The sequence below is a fragment of the Protopterus annectens genome, chromosome 3.part1, assembly GCF_019279795.1.
Source record: "Protopterus annectens isolate FY-2018-M chromosome 3.part1, PAN1.0, whole genome shotgun sequence".
In the NCBI taxonomy this organism is placed as follows: domain Eukaryota; kingdom Metazoa; phylum Chordata; order Ceratodontiformes; family Protopteridae; genus Protopterus; species Protopterus annectens.
Window position 1 is genome coordinate 1,586,904,309 of NC_056732.1, and position 20,563 is coordinate 1,586,924,871.

Sequence of the window (20,563 nt, forward strand, 5' to 3'; positions counted from 1 at the left end):
CTACTCATCCCTCATTAGGCCAATCATCAAGTACAATGCCCCATTTGGCATGTACCTCACTAGACACCTGCAACAACTGGCGAGGTTGCAAGTACCTCACAAAGAAGATCCTAGGCCTTAAACACTTGTCCTATATGGACAGACTCAAAAAACTCCAACTATTCTCTGTCTCATATCACCTACTTAGAGGTGATCTCTGCTTGACTTGCAAAAGCCATGTCTAACCTAGCTCTGTTAGAAATGCTACATCTAAGGAAATCCCAATCCCTCCGCACTACACGCTCCAGAGACCTCAACCTCATTACCACAATCAACAGAACAAGCTGTAGGGACAGGTTCATAGCCCACAGGCTACCCATGCTATGGAACAGACTTCCCATACATATCAAGCAGAGCGTCTCACTGACCCTCTTCAACAGAAATCTTGATGAGTGGATGGGAAATAGAAAATTCACCCCAGAGATCATTCCAGTGACTCTACTCGACAGAGGCACTGGGAACTAAGTTCGGGTGGCACAATGCCAGGGTAAATCCTATGGGCTATGCTTGTAAAGGCTCCAGGGCCATTAGCCTAGTACACACGTATGAACATCACATCGCCTCTCTGTCTTTTGGCTAACACCAAATGTAGTACTGATATGCCTCGGTCTACCACAATGACAAAGTAATCTTCCCAGAAGATTGGGAAAGCTACTTCCTGAAGGTCTAGCCCACAATGTACTCCTTACATAAGTTTGAATGGATGAGCAACTTAGTGAAATGCAAGTTACAGTAGCCAGAAGCCCACAATGTGCTCTACATACTAGCTCGAGGGATAGAAAAGTCACAGGCAGAGAATGTGGGAGTAGCATGTAACTGGCCTACACTATCAAGAGAAGGTTAAGGCTTTTCTACATTAATCAATTACAAGTCTATCCTAAACTCTGCTACCACAGCTTACACCCTAATGGCCTTAACCAAGGGTAGGACTCCACTAAATGTCAAATGGACAGCCAGCACAAACACAGGATTTAATAAATTAAAGGACATGTTATGAGCCTATATTACTAGCCCCAAACTACTTGACTAAGCCACTGACTGTATTCACGGATGTCTCAGATGTGGGTAATGGGGCCATTTATGTCACAAAAGGCTGAGGGATATGGACATCCTATTTGTTACATTAGTAGTTAATTCAGCAAAGTAGAGGGGACATAAACAGCAACAAAGGAGGAATGACTGCTAGTCAAGTAGGTTGAGAAGAGCACTTGTGTTGGTCATGGACTACACCTTGCTGTAGGGGTTCTAAATGCAGACTGTTAAGCTCAACATTCTAGGACAGTCCTGGTCTCGTCAACCCTTTAAGATGAGGGTTCTTCACTGTCCTGGCCATAGCCATCACAGTGCTAACTGGTTGGGTTTGGGAGCTATACCCTTCTGCTGAGTGACAGAGGAGTCTCAACCAAGTTACTTGGGTGGAGCATTCTGGTTTATGGAAGGAAACTTGCTGGTTGCTTAAACCTGGAGAGGTTAGAGGAGTACTCTAGCTTAAAGAAAGAAGCCTGATGTTACCACAAATCTAAACAGACAGGAAGAAAAAGTGTTCCTACAGTGTGCTAGTATGCTACTGCCTCTAAACTAGAAAGACTGCTGGACACTTACAGGAAGTTAACACATTGTGCAGGGTAAGTACTGTTTTATTATTCTGAACTGCTTGTAGCACAATCAAAACTAAATGCAAATGAATGGAGTCTTGATTTAGTTTCCCAGCCCCCCAAGTCTAAAGGTGGAAAATCTCTTCTTCCCTTTTGATTTTGTAAAATAAACTCAATATTAACAGTAAGGACTGGTTCTAGATACTTTTTTTTGCTAATACCAAACTATCTTTGTCACAAATTTTATATATATATATATATATATATATATATATATATATATATATATATATATACACACACACACACACACACACACACACACACACACACACACACACACAATCCCATTTAACTTAAAAATAACCCTTTAAATAAGTGCAGTAAGACTCCCCCCAGAAAAAAAAAATATTCTGAAAATATCACACATTGCAAGCAGCTTAATGCATCACTCTTGAGGCTACATGTTTCAAGAAAACCTAGACTGTGGAACCATGTCCACTGCATACTGCACCACATATTATTACATACAATACTAGCTCTAGTGCCATTTACCAATGTGTGATGGTTCCACATATTTTTCACAACCTACTCAAATCATACCATTTAACAAAGAATTAACAGAAACATTTGCTTTCTTTTGAAGAAACATGTATCCCACCTCCCCCTCCCAATACCTTAACTCTCGACTTCTGCTTTCAAACCGGTAAATGTCAGAAGGATTTCCAGGGATGACAGAAGGATTTCCAGGGATGACTGATCTTCCTGCAGATGATTCTTCTGGCCCCTTTTGATAAGATCCTGTTGCTGAACCAGCTCCCCAACTTGAGCCAAGTTCCCTGGAAAACAAACAAGTTATACAAAGTTATACAATACTTGGATAGAAAAACTTGCAAAAATGTTGAAAAGTACAGCAGCAACTAACATGTAGGCTACTTTTTATTTTATACCACCGATATCCCTCAAACGCCCCTCCAGCACGGGAACATTTTTAAACTCACCATTCTATATCATTATATTCACATTACAGGAAAGCTTTATTTTTCTCACAGTACATATTATACCTTTAACTTCTTTCTTGGGCAAAAACTGCTTAAAACCAAACCACAACCTGTCACTGAAAGCCATTATGCAGAACACCCGGTCTCACCATGTTTTACGCATAACAGCTTTCAGTGATACAGTTTACCTTTCCAAAAATGTGGCCGTAATGTTGTGAGGGTTAGGAAATAGCATCAGAACAAAGGTCTGAGTAACCACCATAACACTGGAGCAGTAAGTAGACATCTGGTTACAGAACTGACAGAACTTGTGCTGCAGTTGTCAGGACTGCTCCATATACAGAATATTCCAAAGCTTGCCCTGTCCCACAATGCACCACTTCCACTGCCTTTCCACTTCTGCACCAAATTAAAGAATAAAAAGGAGGAGGTAGGCACTCAACTTTGTACATAGTATCACAAAGCTGCAAAGAAATGACAGGATACAGTCCCAACTTGACCCTTCTTGATGGCTGTCTCAACAAGAAATATTCTTGATGAATGTGGTCCCAAAGTAAATCCAGAAACAGAGGCCATCTCCACTTTATAATGGTTTACCAAGATATTAATGGTAGTTGGATTAATTTCCCTCCTATCAACTCTTTTCAGGACCCAAGAAGCAGAATACTACTTTCTCACGGAGAGAATTCAGAATCTCAGCTTTGGTGAATGTAACTATGCAAGTCTTCTCATAACTGAACCAAAACCCTGCGTGGCTCAATGGACTAGGGAAGTTAGCATAGGTGAAGGTGTTGATGGTTCTAATCTGGAAGTATTCACATCTTCATCTCTGGCTGCATTTTCCCCACCACCCTCCCAGTTCTTGTTGTGTTCTTAAATTTGGTGGCTTTTGAGTTGCCCACCCCTACTACAAATCTCACTTTGAACACTCATCCCAGTCTGATCTCATCAGCTCATTCTACTAAGTAGAGTGAGATCATCTGGGAATGGCCAATCCCCTTAGTTTCTCAACCTTGAATTATCTGGTTTCCTCCCTTCCCACGTAACCTAAAAAAATGCACTTATTATTCATCTGTTTTTACTGTATTTGTGGTTCTTCCTACTTTATTTTGCTTTTGCTGCTTGTTCTTAAAAGTATTCAATTGCATTTATTCTGCTACATTTATTACGGCTTGCTAGTAGCCTCTTTAAATTGTAACTGTTATTCTAAGCCTTATGGTTTAAGCACTTGGGCTTCAGGCCAGTTGTTTTACATTAGGAAGGTTTGTGGTCTACACTCTTGTGGCAGAAGAGGTAGCTTACATCCTTCTAAGGTGGGAATTGCAGGTTGAAGGCTTAGTGTGTCTTATTCTAAAAGTGTCTTAGTTCTGGTTTAAGCACTTCGGCTTCAGACCAGTTATTTTACATTAAGAAAGTTTGTGATCTACACTCTTGTGGGAGTGACAGGGTAGATTCTGCCCTTCTGAGCTGGGAATTGATGGCCGAAGGCTTATTGTGCCTGCTTACTTGAACAGTTTCTTTCTGAAATTCGTGCACCCTGTTTGCTATAGCTTAGACTAGACTCCAAACTGATTAATCTAGCTCTGTTTGTATAACCTGAGCACTAATCCAGGCCATCTTTTTGGAGAGGGTTCCCCTGCATCCTAGTGGCAGGAGTGCACCGTTAGAACTCGTCTGAGTGAAGGCTGCTGGAACAGAGCTCAGTTTTGAGCTTTTTTATTGGTTAACTGGTTAATTTGTTTGAATCAGTTTGCTCTTGTTTGCTGCTGTTATATTTAAGGGTTTAACTGTTCTCCTGTGTTAATCAGCCTAAACAGATACTTTTAACATGGTCTGCTTACAGATTTTGCTGTACCCAGATCTGTTTGTGCAATTCCTGTGTTTCCTGCTACATCATCTTGTGTTGGCTGGGGCCTGTCTACATTTAGTGGGAGTAAGTGAACTGGTTGGAACTGGTCTGGCATAGGGTGTTTGGTCAAGTGTTTCTATTTTACTTTTGTTTTTGTGGTATTTAAACCCCTCATTGGTGTGGGTTTGTGCTCATTTGTATGTCGCGCACCACCGTTGTGCTATTTTATCCCTTTGTGAGGTATCTCGGCTGCATTTTGTTCCCTTACCAGCACTCCTGTGTAAGTTAGGCATTGCTTGCAGCTACTGAATTGATTTTATCCAGCTCTACTCACACCTATAGGTACTCTCCTAAGATAGCACCCACTCGACTATCCCGGACTTCTCTTCCACAGATTCTGACAACCACGGACAGACAATTTCCTATAATTTTTCCTGCTAGTCTGGTTGATACAGGCATCCTGAGACAGTGTAGCAACTGCCTTATGTACATGGACAACCCTCTATTGCTACCACCTATGAACACAATAGGTGAACGATGCAATTACATGAAGAACCTAGAATCCTTGCATCTTAATCACAAGCCAATACATCGGGCACTGAGAAGGTTTTCTGCGCAAACACTACAAACACCGCACCTCTACCACCACCCACACCTGTACAACATACTCCTACATATGTGGAGGTTCTCAACAAAAGCATACCTAAACAAAAGAGACCTCCAAAGCAAACACACACAAGCACATCACAACCCACAGCACCAAACACCGTGCCTCACAGCCTCTAAGGCCTAGCCACAAATCCAACAAACTAGTCATAGGAGACTATCTTCAGACACACAGATGTGCCCCTCACCAGACTAGGCAAGAAGAAAGTCATGATAAGTTGCTTGTCAGATGCTAGAATCTGCCATATCATGTGTGCACTCAAGTCTCTTAACAACAGTTACCGTTAGGACTCTGTCACAGTCCATGTTGGTGCGAATAACTTGAGATGCACCTCTCTGGACTACATGAAGCGAAACATGATTGAGCTCGCTGAATGTGTGCCCCAGGCACGTATGTCCCTAGCCTTAAGCAGCATCCTACCATCACCCAAAATGATGCCTATAGAAACAGAAAATGACTGACTTTAACAATTGGCTTATTTTCTGGTGTCATTCCAAGGGGATCCAATGCCTGACAGACTGGGAGGATATGACTGACAGACCACGATGCTTTGCCACAGATAGCCATCTGTCTCCCCTGGGCTTCAGTCTTTTGGCAAAGGCATTTGCCTCCCTCATTGTGCCTTTTTTAGGCCAAGTCATGAGCACAAAATTACCAACATGAAAAATTCTTCTAAACGAAATGTAAAGGTCATGCTGCTAAACTCTATTTGTCTTAGCATGAAACTGCGCTCATTGCAAGCATTCCTTGCCCTGGAGGATGCTGACATTTGTGCAGCCACCGAAACCTGGTTCAAATCTGCAGAGCACCCCAGTCTTACCAGGTTACTCATCTTACCATACCTTCAGACCCCAAACGGAGGGCTACAAAGCCAAAGGAGGTGGAGTTTCAATATTTATCAAAGACATACATACCTCCATGCTGGTCAAATGGTATGATGCACAGGAGACACTCCCAGTGCAGTTAACTGTTGTCAAAACACCTACTCAAATCATAGCTAGCTACAGGCCTCCAACCATGACTCAGGATGCCCACTCTACGTATATGGACTTACTTGAATCCATTAAGATTCACCTCTACCCTGATACTGCGTGACTTTAACAACCCAACCACAGAGTGAAAGACTTATTCTAGCCGCAAACAAACATGAACCCCCAGATATTTCTCGACTTCATCAATGCAGTGGATCAGCTAGTCGGCACCCCAATGAGAGGTGAAAATATCCTGGACCTGGTACTAACCAACATGAGTAGTCACTGTGGCACCCCTATGGTCTCATCCTCCTTGGCAAAATCTGACCATAAAGTGATCACTTTCGAAGTCACCATATCCCCTGACCCTGTCCCCCCCTCTTGTCAGGGTCAAACAAAAAATGTTTCCAAAGTTGACTACAAGCATAACCAGCTTCACAGTTCCAGCTAAAGGGACAGTGGCTAACACTAATGTCCAAGCATACACCAAAAAAACTATATGAGGACCTACATAGCTGTATGGACTCAGTCAAACCTGACAGGACCAGATCATCTTCTTCAAGAAAGAGTAAACCTATCTCGTGGTCAGCAGCAATAAACAAACTCTACAAAAAGGAAAAAAAATTAATGTCCAGGATCAAGAAGAAAGTTGGAAGCAATCTCTTCTTTGTCTGAACAAGCAAATAAGGTCACTGGTGAAATCTTCCAAGGCTAAACTGGTCACATCCACCAAGGACAATCACAAAGCCTTCTTCACAAACGTCCACAACCTGAAAGGTAACACCCAAATCTGCCCTGAACTGGTGGCCAATAAACACCACATACACTATATATAGCTAATCTGCTGCAGACAGGTTCAGTGAAATCATCACCCCCCTGTCCCCTACATCAGTAAACCAGGACATCCCCACCACGAAGCAGGTGTTTAATGCCCACTCAAAGGCAAAAAAGTACAGTCTCCATGGGATCCGACAACATCCCTGGCTGTATCCTACATGAACTCAGGCATGAGCTCTCAGCTCCGTTAGGCACCCTATTCAACCAAAGCCTGAGTACCAGATTTGTCCCAGCCAAATGGAAGACGGCCACCGTCATCCTCTACACAAAGGTGGAGTGTTCACTGACCCAGACAATTACAGGCCCATCAGCTTAACTAGCCTGATCTGCAAAGCCATGGAACGGATTATCATGGATCTTATAAACAAGGACATTAGCAACATCCAAACACTTTACCCCACACAGTTTGGCTTTTAACAACGAAGATCATGCCTGTTAAACATGGATGACTTCTTCAAAACAGTCACTAAAGCCAGGGATGAGGGAAAGACGGTGCACACCACCTACCTTGTCCTAGCAAAAGCCTTTGACACTATTCCCCACTCAGGCATAATAGATAAACTCACCCAGCTAGGCACCAACCCATATGTTACCAAATGAATAGCTAACTGGCTTACTGATAGAACTCACTCAGTCAAAATAGGGGAAGCCACCTCTAGTAGTAGACCTGTAACGAACAGTGTACCCCAAGGATCGGTCTTTGGGCCTCAACTGTTTGGGATATACTTTTCTGACGTGCAAGGCAAAACCAGTGGTCTATGGCTGACCAAGTTTGCAGATGACTACAAGATGGGAGCCATCATAAATTCCCATAGTGATGTGAAAATCCTACAAGAGGGCCTTGCCAGAAACATGGCCTCAAACTAAATGGCAAGAAATGCATCATTATCCTCTTTGGGGAAAACAGAGCCCCCACTAATTATCACATTAACAACAATGTATGAAGCATGCAATCAGTCGCGGGAGACTTGGGCACCCAGGTTGATAGCAACCTAACATTTGACCACCACACTGCCTCTGTTGCATGGAAGGCTTTCTACATGGCCCACCTCATAAGTAAGGGCACTTCATCCAGGAACAAGGAGGTCATAACATCCCTGTACTCCTCCCTTATCAGACCCATTATAGAGTACAATGCCCCCTTCGGGATGTACCTTGCCAAGCACATGCAACAGCTGGAGAGACCACAGAGGTTCTTGACCAGGAAAATCCAGGGTCTCAAACACTTAACTTAAACAGACAGGTTAAAAGCCCTGTCCCTCTACTCAGTCTCGTACAGACTTCTCAGAGGTGACCCGTGTCTGGCATACAAGGCCATCTCAAACCCAGTCTTGAAGTTGCTGCATATGCGTAAATCAAACTCCACTCGCGCAACCCACACGCAAGGCCTCAACCTGGTCTGTGATATTAATAGAACTTGTTGTCAGGATAGATCTGTGTCCCAAAGACGCCCATCTATAGAGTAGACTCCCTCTCCATGTCAAGCAGAGTACCTTTCTAGCCCTCTTTAGAGGAATCTGGACAATTGAATGGGAAACAGAAAATGCACCCCTGGGATCCCACCTGTGCCCCTGCTGGACAGGGGAAACAGGTGCTGACTTTGTGGGAGCATGGACAAAATTCTTGGCTAGGTTTTCAATACCCTAGTATCATCCTATGAACTTAAGCTCTTAATACAGTCTCAACAGAATCTTAAGCAAATAAAAAAAAAACAACACTTTAAAATGGTTACGTGAAACGCAGAAATAAACAACTCAGAGAATTTTATTCTCTGACGTAGGCAGGTTAGCAAAAAATGTTCTCATATTTACAAAGGAAAACAGCAAAAACTTTACCATATGCACTTGGTAGTTTAGAATTCCAAAAGTTAAGGTAGAAGAAAAATAAGACTTTCTTCCAAAATCTATCAAAACCTTCTCATCCTTATCAGAAGGAATAGGATTAACATTCACAAAAGTTTGGCAGCATGTGGTTTTGTTACAGAAATCACTGTAGGATCAACTAAGAAAGTAGAAAATAAATATTTCTACATCTTAGGAACTTTACATATTCTAATCAGACTTTTTGGGGGAAAGAGGAACTGCTACAGGCTGAGGAATGTCCTGTTATAATAAATCATAATATTTTGCTTAGTTACTCAAATTTCACTATGTCCCTACCCAATTTTCAGAAAAAGGTAACTCTTCTGGGGATGATCTGAAGCACGACATTCTTCAAAATCAGGCCCATCTGCCGGAGGAAAATTAACATCGGAAATCCTCTCTCAGTCCTGTCTCTTGTTCTTCTAACTGACAATCCGTGTCAGAAAGAGAAAATTCTTTACTTTTTTTTTTTTTTTTGCCATTTAGTAAGGAATCAGGGTTTAAGGAATTAAAGGTTTGAAATAAGTCCTTAAATCCCCATCTATCTTCATAATCTAATATCAAAGGTACTAGGGAAGCCAAATGAACCTCCTGTTTGCTTTTTCTAGGAGACTCCTTGGAAACAGACCAATTCAAGGCAAGGAAACTTGCCCGGGAATCTTCCATTTTAGTCTGGCCATGTGTCAAAGCATCATTCACCCCCTCTTCCATGACTGACAAGACTGGTTATCCCATGTCTGCAGAAGACAACCCAACAGCCGCAGAGGAAGTGCCTAACCACCAGTCCTTAGTTGCTTGCTGATAAGCTACACCAGAGAGAGAAGAAAGAGACAGAGAGAGAAGTGTGACTTGAGGAACCAGATTTAGCCACAGATTCACACATCAATGGATGAGGCCTAGACAAAGCCTGGTTATTAGGCAAAGGCTCCTTACCAGGTCCTAACTTCAATAGTTTAGATAACCATGTCAAATTATTTTCAGGAAGATTAATTTTATTTTTGTTTACAATAAAGGTGGATTAGAGTCGAGGATCCCTTAGAGACAAACATGTCTCTTGATAGTCCTGAAATTTACAGGTCTTCGCTAAAATACACTTTTAAAAAATTACTTATTTCTTAAGGTCGCGGTGGTGCAGCAGTTAGCGTTGTCGCCTCACAGCAAGAGGTTCTCCAGTTCGATTCTCGGCTGGAGCACCTTCTGTGTGGAGTCTGCATGTCCTCCCCGCAGTCGAGTGACGTTTAAAGACATGCAGATAGGTGCGTGCGTGAATGGGTGTGCCTTCTTTGAAGGTTGGGCGTTGGGCTGGCACCTCGGTACCGTAAAAATCCACTGCCAATCATTAGCAGACCAGAGTTCGGCTGTGGTGACCCCTAACCAAGAAAAGCCGAAAGACGAAGACGACTTATTATTTCTTAAAAATCAATCAATAAATAAATAATAAAAGCAGGTTTTCCCCGGAAAGGTAGCCAACTGCCTGACCTTAAATAATCACTAGCAGACCATCAAACCCGCAAACGTCTGAAGATTTGGCACCCTGACCAATGATTTTACATGGATCTCCTCAAGCCCCTCAGCCATTAGGGAGTGGGGAAGGTGGCCCAAGTCACTGAATACTGTCCGTTTGATATATCCTTAGCAGGATATAACCCATATAGCTTAGGCTACTGCAACAGTGATCTAATGATGAACATCAGATGTGACTTCTCCAGAAATGAGATGGCAAGAATACCTGCTGATATACACAAACCATTTTGCTATCATAAAGGAAATGTAGCCATAGAGAAGAAAAGCTTGCAGAATGGTAGAAATACATTTAAGATATGTTTACTTACACAATTGTACTATGCTCTACTAAATTACTAGTACAGTAGTCGTAAGCTATATGGGGCATCCTATCAAAGGATCGGACCCAGCCTGCCAGGTTTACAAAAAACTTTAGGACTCCTCCTACATGCCCCAGCCACTGGAAAGCATGAGGCTGGAGGATAAAACCACTGGCTAGGGTGCAGAATACCTCAGAGCTTTCTTGTATCAGGAGATAGGAACATACAAATAAATCCCACACTTTGACAATAACAAAAATAGGGGAACGGAGTGAGGGAATGACTACTACAGCAGTGATAATTGAACACCTAATGTTACACAAATTAAGTTACACAGCTGTGCTATGTTTATCATAAGATCACTTTTGCGCTAGTAAATCTATACGGAATGAATACCAGAAGTTACTGAGTAAGGGAGGATGAAGCTGGATTACAGTCCAGTATCCTTTACAGAACAGTCCTAGCAAAGCTTGCTGTGGGCCTAGAGAAGGAATCCAGTTTGTAGTGCTTAGTAAAGGTGTGCACAGATGACCAGGTCACTGCCTCTTGAAAACTTCCAGACTCTACCCCTTTCCAAAAAGCCACAGACGTAGCCCAGGCTCTAATAGACTGGATCCTAACTATAACTGGAAGTGACCTGCTATGGTGAGAATACAAAAATAACAAAAAGTAACATAGTATGGGATGATCTGTTTATAGACATTGATGGCCCTTTCTTCTTACCTTCATAAGAAATTATTAGTTGATCAGAAGTCCTGAATAATTATGATCTGTCAATACAGCATCTCAGCAACCTAAATAAATCCAGTGTGCAAAGAATTCTCTCTGTTTTAAGGCTCTGGAAAAAAAAACAGGGAGATGCAAAACCTAGCTTAGAGTAAACAGACATAAAGGAAGGGCTTGTTCTCAAAGTTACCCTATCTTTATGGAAAATGAGATAGAGAGGGCTTAAAGTTAGTTTGTAACTCAGATACTGCTTTCACCTGTGCAAGAAAACAGTAACACTATTTTTCAAGATAAGAACCTCAAATCAGCCTTGTGAGACCGTTCAAACCTAAGGCAAATTTAAGATCCCATGCAGATGCCACCTGTCTACTAGGACGACAAACACATAGCACTCCTTTCAAAAACTGTTTCATCAAAGGCTAGGCAGAAAAAGGGTGAAGGGGAATCCAGGGACAAGCAGAAATGAGCAACTGATAAATCTTGTCAGAAGAAAAAGACAGGCCAGCGGATAAACTCTTGCATTCAAATACTGAAGAATCCCTGCAGAGGCTTAAAAACATCCCGGTGCTTGGACTGGCACAAATAGAAATTATTTTCCACTTACTCACACGTGACTTTTAAATAGACTTTTTAGTACCAATTTTTTTTGCCTCCTTTAATACTGGCTGCACATCCTCAGGAGGAAAAAAAAGATACCTAAAAGGAATTAAAATTCTAACAGGTATGTAACTTAAGTTGAACATTAGGGAAAATCAAACTCCCCCTGTCCTGTCTGACTGAGTCCATTCTATGAGAAAGCTTTTAGTAACTGCACTTGTCCAATTTCAAAAGAAGAGAGAAACACTGTTGCCCAAGTTAAAAAAAATCTCCACAATTATCTTGAGAGAGAGAGAGATATTCAGTCTGGCCTGATCAGGAGAAGAGATCAGCCTGGATCAGAGCAAAGGCACAGCCAGGAGTTGATCATGTGTTATTTCAGTACTGTTTTAAAGGCAAGTCAGTTACTAGTAGTTCTCACAGTAAGTGAAACTGAGTTCCATGCTTTTGCAACACAGTGGGAGTAGAGGTTTTGTCCAACTGTCTTAGAGAGTTTGGATATAGAGAGAAGCTCGTTAACTATAGACCTACGTGTTCCATTTGGATTGTAAGGTTTAATGATGTTATTTAGCACTGGGCAGGCTTGCGGTTTGTAGACTATGTTGTGGAGTGTTACCAGTTGGATATATAGTAGGTAGGTGGGGAATTCTTGCCAGTTTAGTTTTTTACTGACCAGCAGTAGTGGGTTCTATTTTTTGAGCTGGTGGCAAACTTGGTCACTTCATTAATTATAGCACTGTTCCATTTTGGATCTAGAGGAGCTCTGTAAATTGGTAAATACTGGTGCGCCATACAGCAGGGAGGGTAGAAGGAAAGTTTTAGCGAGGGTGGTTTTGGAAGAAGTCGCTACAGTGCTTTTACTTCTTTACAGCGTGCCAAGTTTCTGCTACGCTTTCTTTATAATTTTGTTGAATATGGAGATGAAACCAGTGGTGCTGCGGTAACGTTGTCGCCTCACAGCAAGACGTAGTCTCATTCGATTCTCAGTTAGAGCGTCTTCTGTGTGGAGGCATGTATGAATGGGCATGCCTTCGTTGAAGGTTGTGTGTCAGAGCTAGTAACTCGGCACGTAAAAATCCACTACCAAACAATAGCGGACCGGAGTTCCGCTGTGGCGATCCCTAACCGGGATATTCAGTGACGGCTAGGTGGGCTGAATTATGCTGTGGCCAGGACTAAATCCATGTTGTGCGTTTGTAAGGAGGTTGTTACACTGTAAGTATTTCATGAGTTGAAGATGAATACATTTTTCCAGGATTTTAGGAGATGGAAGAAAGTGTGGCTATGGTTCGAAAGTTTGCGAGTTCAGTGGAGTTACCTCCTTTGTGATTGGGGATGACATGCAACTTTTTCCAGATGTTGGGTACTATGAATTCAGATATGGATCTGGATCAAGATGCTGACTGGGTATGCTACTGAGTCAACTGCTAATTACAGGTATGTAGGAGGGTAGTTGTCAGTGGAAGTAGAGCAGGGTTTGAGTTTGTGAAGTAATCTATTTATGAGGCTTGTAGGTATTGGCTGAAGAGAGAAAGTGGGATAGTTCTCAGAAGGGGGTTCTGTGCAAGGAGGGTAAGGAGGGTCTGGGCCCAGTGCATGTGGTAGATAAGGAGGAAGAGAGGCAGGTATTGTTGGTTTTAGTGACAAGATCATTTATTAAATTTTATGAAGTGGATATTAAAATCTTCAGCAATTTGAGATTGAGGGGCACCGAGTGAAATCTTGGATTTCCTTTTATTTCCAGATGCACTAAAGTTGTAATAGTGGAACAGAGTTTTTTTGGATTAGTTTTATGCTTCTGCTCAGATGACTATAGTATAGTTGTATATCTTTGGTAACTTTTTTTTTTGCGCTTTGGTAACGTAGCTGCTTGAAAGTAATTAGATCTTGTTCTTTAATGCTTTGTTTCCATACAGCCCAAGCTGCCTCCCTTTTTTTCATTAGGTTTTTACATTCCTAAGTTACCCAGGAGATGGGATTGTTTTTGACTCTTTTGGTACAAACTGGAGTTAAGGTATGTAGAAGTTTTAGGAAGCAGTTATTGAAGTAGTGCAGTGCTCATCTAGTGGTAGTGCCTTTAGTGATTACCAGTTTATTTTGCAAAGCACCATCTATCTTTAGAGAAGTTAGTGAGATTATGAACCAATTTTAGGGCAAGTTTTTGGAGGACGAGTGTTTACTACAATGAGGAAAACAGGTAGGTGGTCACTAAGGGAGTTTGGAAATGTACCAGCATTAGTAAATTTAGAAGGGTGTGATACCAGGATCCATTCTAAGGCATATTGTTGACTGCAGTATTTGTTATACCTAGTAGGACAGAAGATTAGTTGAGAAAAAACACACAGGTTGATGCTGTTAGTGGGTAGTTGGTATGTGATAGTTTGCCAGTCTATGTTGATACCACCTAAAATGACAGTTTCATGTAGGTCTTCTAGAATAGGGGTGTTATGACCTGGGGGGATGTAGAAAACAGCTATGCAGATTCTCTTTGCATCACTGAGGTTTAGAAAGGATATCAGCAATTCTGCAGAGGAAAAAGTAGGGGTATCATTTACGTAAGGTGTGATATTAGGGTTGTCAAGCTAGAGTAATGCTATGCCTCCACCTTTCCAATGGGTTCTATCAGATCAGAGTATGCTGTAGTTGGGAGGTAGGAATTCAGAGTTAACTATGTTAGGCTTTAGCCAGATTTCAGTAAGGGCTAGTATGTCAGGCTTGTGCTGATCGATCCAGGCATGAAGGGGGGATATTGTGTTGACTAGACTTCTGATCGCCTCAAAGCCCTATCCCTGTATTCGGTCTCTTCCAAGCTTTTGAGGGAAGATCTATGCCTAACATACAAGACATTGTCAGACCCCACTCTGATGAACCTCCTGCATTTCCACAAAACAAACACCACCACAATTACCTGTTCTAAAGACTTAAACCTTACCTGTGACATAAGCAGGACTTGCTGGAGAGATAGGTATGTATCCCAGAGACCACCATGTCTATGGAACAGGCTCCCCCATCCATGTGATGCAGAGTTGCTCCCTAACCCAGTTCAAGTGCATCTTAGACAACTGGATGGGAAACTGGAAATTCATTCCTGGTTTGGCACCTATGTCTCTAATGGACACAGTTAACCTGTAAATGGTTCAATGCCCAGGCTCATGCTTACACTTATCAAGGGTATCAGAACGTGTCAAAGATTTTGGATGCATGGCTAGGCTTAAAAAGGCCCTTGTGGTCAGCCTAGTAAACACCTATGAACCTATCTTGCAGTAGCCGACGGTATTTTCGTCCTAACCCCACTAACTACTGCAGCTTCTCAAATCTAAATGGCACCTTCCACACACACTTCCCATCTGTAGCTCAAGAGGAGCTCCATATAAAAAAGAGCAGTCAGAGCACCAACATACTCCCTGCTTTATTGCCCAGAAAAGGGAGGAAACAACCCTAAAAGGCACAATACTAGGAAAATGTCCTCAACCTCAACAGGCAAATAAGACTTGACATATCCTCAAAGGGCTTCTTTGAGAAAAACTTAGCAAGCACAGCTAAGGATAACCATAAGGCCTTTTACAGCTACATATGTAGCCTAAAAGGTAGGACCAAAGCATGTGCAGAACTAGTTATCAACGGTATCATGCACATTGACCCCACAGAGATAGCAAACCTGCTAGCTGATAGGTTTGGTGAAAATGTCACTCCCTTATCCCCTCCAAACTTATCACAAACCTTCCCCCCAAACTCCACCCACCCTATATATCTGAAGAGCAGGTCATTAAAACCATGTCCAAGGCAAAACACAGCCTCTAAGGGACCAGACAGCATCCCAGGCTGTCTTCTAAACAGGCTAAAACATGAACTAGCATCACCCTTAAGTACCCTTTTTAGTAATAGCCTGAACATAGGCTTTGCTCCTGCGGAATGGAGAACAGCAACAGTTATTCCTCTCTACAAAGAAGGCCTAACAACAGACTCAGGGAATTACAGACCCATAAGCCTGACCAGCCTTATCTGTAGGCCACGGAAAGCATCATTATGAACCTCATAAATAAAGACATAGGCAACCTCCAAACCCTGGATCCAACCTAATCTGGCTTCGTCAAGAGCAGATCCTGCCTGTTAAATCTGGTGGATTTCTTAAAAAATGTAACCAGGGCCATTGGCGAGGGCAAATCTGTACACACAACATACCTTGACTTGGCTAAGGCTTTCAACACAATCACACACTCAGACATTACTAATAAACTTAGCAAACTAAATGTAAACCCCTTTGTTGTAAGGTGGGTTGCAAACTGTCTCACAAGCGGGGTACCATGGGGGGGTGGGGTCAGTGCTGTTTGGTGAGTGTGTGTGTGTTTGTGTGTATGTGTGTATGTGTATGTATACACACATTATATATATATATATATATATATATATATATATATATATATATATACACACACACACACACACATATGTATATTTCTCAGAAGTTCAGGTTAAAACTAAGGGGCTGTTGCTGACCAAGTTTGTAGACTACTGCAAACTGTGTACAATCAATGAATCCCCAAATTGTGTCAGTATACTCCAGGAGGGTCTTACATAGACCGACTGGTTCATAGGTAGGTACTAGGCTATCGGCCCAAGGGCCTACGTAAGCCTAGCCACCAAGGTTCCCTGGCTTATGCCACCCAAGTAAGTTATTTTCCTGTGCCACTGTCGAGCAGAGACACAGAAGTGATCCCTAGGGTGTATTTCCTATTTCCCATCCACTCATCAAGATTTTTCTTTAAGAGTGCCAATGAAGAACTTTGCTTGACATAGATGGGTAAGCCTGTTCCAGAGTATGGGAAGTCTCTGGGACAGGAATCTATCCCTCCAGCAAGTCCTGTTTATTGTAGTGATAAGGTTTAGGTCCCTACAGCGTGTAGCTTGGAGGGATTGGGATTTCTTTAGGTGTAGCATGTCCAAACAGCTCTGGGTTTGACATAGCTTTATATGTTAGGCAGAGATCACCTCGGAGTAGGCGATATGCTACGAAGTAAAGCTTGAGTTTTTTGAGACGGTCAGTGTAGGGCATTTGTTTGAGGCCAGTAATCCTCTTTGTGAGGTACTTCTGTGGCCTTTCCAGCTGGTGATGTCTTGTGAGGTATATTCCAAAAGGGGCATTGTACTCTATAATGGGTCTAATGAGTGTCGAGTAACAATGACCTCTTTTTTCCTGGATGAGAACCCTTTTATGATAAGGTGTGCCATGTAGGAGGACTTCCTGACTACTGTGGCGATGTGACTATCAAAGGAGAGAGACTACTGTCCACCTGAGTCCCAAGGTCTCATCACACATTCGGTGTTAAGTAGATTGCTGCCTATGTGGTAGTTCAAGGGTACAGAGTTTTACCAAAGGGGATGACACTGCACTTTTTGGCACTGAGCTTGAGGCCATGGCTCTGACACCAGGCATCTGTCTCGGCGAGGCTCTTCTGTAGGATGTCCACATCATTTGGGGACTTCACTACGGCTCTTAGTTAGCAGTCATCTGCGAACTTCATTAGCCAGAGGCTTTCTGTGTTAGCCTGTACTTCAGAGAAGTAGATACCAAACAGGAGAGGTCCCAGGACGGAACCCTGTGGTACTCCACTTGTCACTGCTTTGAGGTCAGATTTGGAGTCTGCAACTTTTACAGTGTGGGTTCTGTCAGTGAGCCAGTTGGCAACCCATCTTGTGACGTAGGGATTTATACCTAGTTTAGTGAATTTAGCTATAATTCCAAAACAGGGGATGGTGTCGAAAGCCTTGGTGAGGTCAAGATAGGCTGTGTGAATTACCTTACCCTCATCTACGGCTTTGGTGACTGCCTCAAAGAAGTCAATCAGGTTCAGGAGGCATGCTCTGCCTTTCACAAACCCGAACTGGGTGGGATCCAGAGTTTGGAGGTTACCAATCTCTTTGTTTATGAGTTCCATGATGATACATTCCATGGCCTTGCAGACCAGGCTCGTCAGGCTAAAAGGTCGATAGTTCCTGGGATCAGTGGTGGCTCCCCCTTTGTGGAGTGGGATAACTGTTGCTGTGTACCATTCAGTGGGCACAAAGCCTGATGCGAGGCTATTATTGAACATGGTGCTTAAGTGGGGAGCCAGTTCGTTCTGAAGTTCATGTAAAACGCAGCCTGGGATGTTGTCCAGTTTCATGGATGCTGTGTTTTTGGCTACAGAGAGTGCAGCTTTTGCCTTCGTAGTTGTGATTACAGGGACTCTGCATTCTTCCTGTATAGATATGGGCCCTTTAGGGGGTGGGGGGTAAAGTTAGCACTGAACCTATCTGCCAGGATGTTGGCAATATCAGTTGGTTCTGTAATTTTCGTGCCATTGTGCTGTAACTCAGAGCAGCTCTGGGTGCTGCCATCGAGATTCTTGACATAGCTATAGAATGCTTTGTGGTTGTCCTTAGAATTAGTGGCGATTTTGTTTTCGTAGCTAGCTTTGGAGGATCTTATTAGGGATCTCAGCTTCTTACTGAGGCTGACCAGGGAGCTCCTCCACTCATGGGATTTTACTCTCTTTTGTAACAGTTTCTTCTTTCTGTTGTACAGTTTGTTTATGGCAGGGGACCACCAAACTGGCTTCCTTTTTTGGGAGGACAGTGTCTTGGTTCTGTTTGGGATAGCCCGATCCATGCACTCATGTAACTGCTTATAGAGTGCATTTGTGTAGGATTCAGCAGTTGTAACTGTACTGTCCATCCGCATGGGTGTCTTGAAGTTCACCACTTCTCTGTCTTAAGAAGCATAAAGTTGGCTTTGGAGAATTTTTTTTACCGTGGTTTCCTTAATGGGGGGTGGGGGCGGGATGTGGATATCAAGGGTGATTAGCTTATGGTCGGATCGGACCAACGAGGAGTTGACGTCAGGTGTGGAACACCGGTCACTCATGTTGGTAATGACTAGGTCTAGGATATTGTTGCCCTTGGTGGGGGTGTGGATAAGTTGATCCAGGGCATTGAAGTTTATGAATTCCAGAAAGCGTTTTGCTAAGGAGTTGGTACATGAGTAGTTTTCCCAGTTAATGGTGGGGTAGTTGAAGTCGCCTATTATTAGGGTGTTTGGTTGAACCCTAATATTTTCCAATACATCAAGAAAAGAGGAGTGTTTTATTCACAGTCTCAAACTGAATGCAAATAAATGCATCATCATTCCCTTCTGCAAAAAAGTACAGTTTTGTACCTACCATAAATGTAGATGTTCGAGGATCCACATTGCTGCAGTCCTAACTATTGGGTAGTCCGCTGTCCAGTCGGCCCGAATACCAAAGTATATGGCTGACGTCGGTCAGGGCGCATTAGACTGACGTCAGTACGTCAGGGTACTAATGCGCATGACCGACGTCATATCCTCAGTCTTTTTTGCCGCATGGTCCGATGCAGAAGCAGTTTTGCGAGTGCAGGTTGGCGTTCTGAAATTTTCTGAAGTCGGAGTTTCAGACCGAATCAAGTTGGCTAAGTACCCCGTTGGGGAACATTTTGGTTTTTTCTTGCCTCAGTATTTAACCGGATGTCAGAAAAAGTGAATAACTGTATTTCTTGTGGGAAACAGATACCTCATAGGGATTACCATACCTTGTGTATACCTTGTTTAGGGCCTGAGCACGACGTTGTTGGATGCCGCATGACCGACGTCATATCCTCAGTCTTTTCTTGCCCCAGATGTCAGAAGACCCTAAAAAGACAAGGCCCAATATACCTGCACTAAAAATATGTACAATATATACAAAAGTATCAGCATATAACCTCACCTACACAACCACCCCTAAACACAGAGGGGAAGGAGGGAGGGTAAATTGGACTGCAGCAATGTGGATCCTCGAACATCTACATTTATGGTAGGTACAAAACTGTACTATGTTCTTCATTCCACATTGCTGCAGTCCTAACTATTGGGTAGAATCCCAAAGCAGAGGTAAGGGAGGCTGGCAAATCATAAAGAAGCAGGAGCTGACAACATGCCTTGCAAAATAGCTGTGGCAAAACCAGCCCTAGACTTAGAGTAGAGAGGAAGGTGATAATGCTTAGAGAAAGTATGCACTGAACTCCAAGTAGCTGCCTCCAAAATATCCTTAGTTGCCACCCCCCTTAGAAATGCTGTTGAAGTGGCAGTAGCCCTAGTGGAATGAGGCCTAATCCCAGCTGGAATCTCCTTGCCATGATGGGAATAACAAAATGCAATGCAAAACCCAATCCACCTAGAAATAGTTTGTTTTGACACAGGCTTGCCCTGCGAACTCAAAGCAAAAGAAACAAACAACTGCTGAGACTGCCTAAAATCCTTAGTCCTGCTCAAATAATAACGCAATTGCCTGTGTACATCTAAAGTGTGCAAAATCTTTTCCCCTTTATTTTGGGGGTCTGCATAAAAAGTAGGCAAATGAATAGTTTGGTTTAAAGCCACACTAGAAACCACCTTAGGCATAAAGGAAGGATTAGTACGTAATGATACCCTATCCTTATGGAAAATTAAAAAGGGCTCTACTGCCATAAGGGCCTGCAACTCAGACACCCTTCTTGCAGAAGTAATAGCCAACAGAAAAGCAGTCTTCCATGACAAGTATTTCAATTCAGCAGTAGCCGC

General features: G+C 42.8%; 1 protein-coding gene across 1 annotated transcript in view; it reads right to left on the reverse strand.

Annotated features, from left to right (window-relative positions):
• LOC122797817 (msx2-interacting protein-like) overlaps positions 1-20,563 on the reverse strand; it is a 1,498,925-nt gene that overhangs the window by 1,429,670 nt on the left and 48,692 nt on the right. Inside the window, exon 2 of the mRNA XM_044066339.1 lies at positions 2,312-2,473. Within this exon, the coding sequence (XP_043922274.1) occupies positions 2,312-2,473 (162 nt within the window). The remainder of the gene's footprint in view (positions 1-2,311; positions 2,474-20,563) is intronic.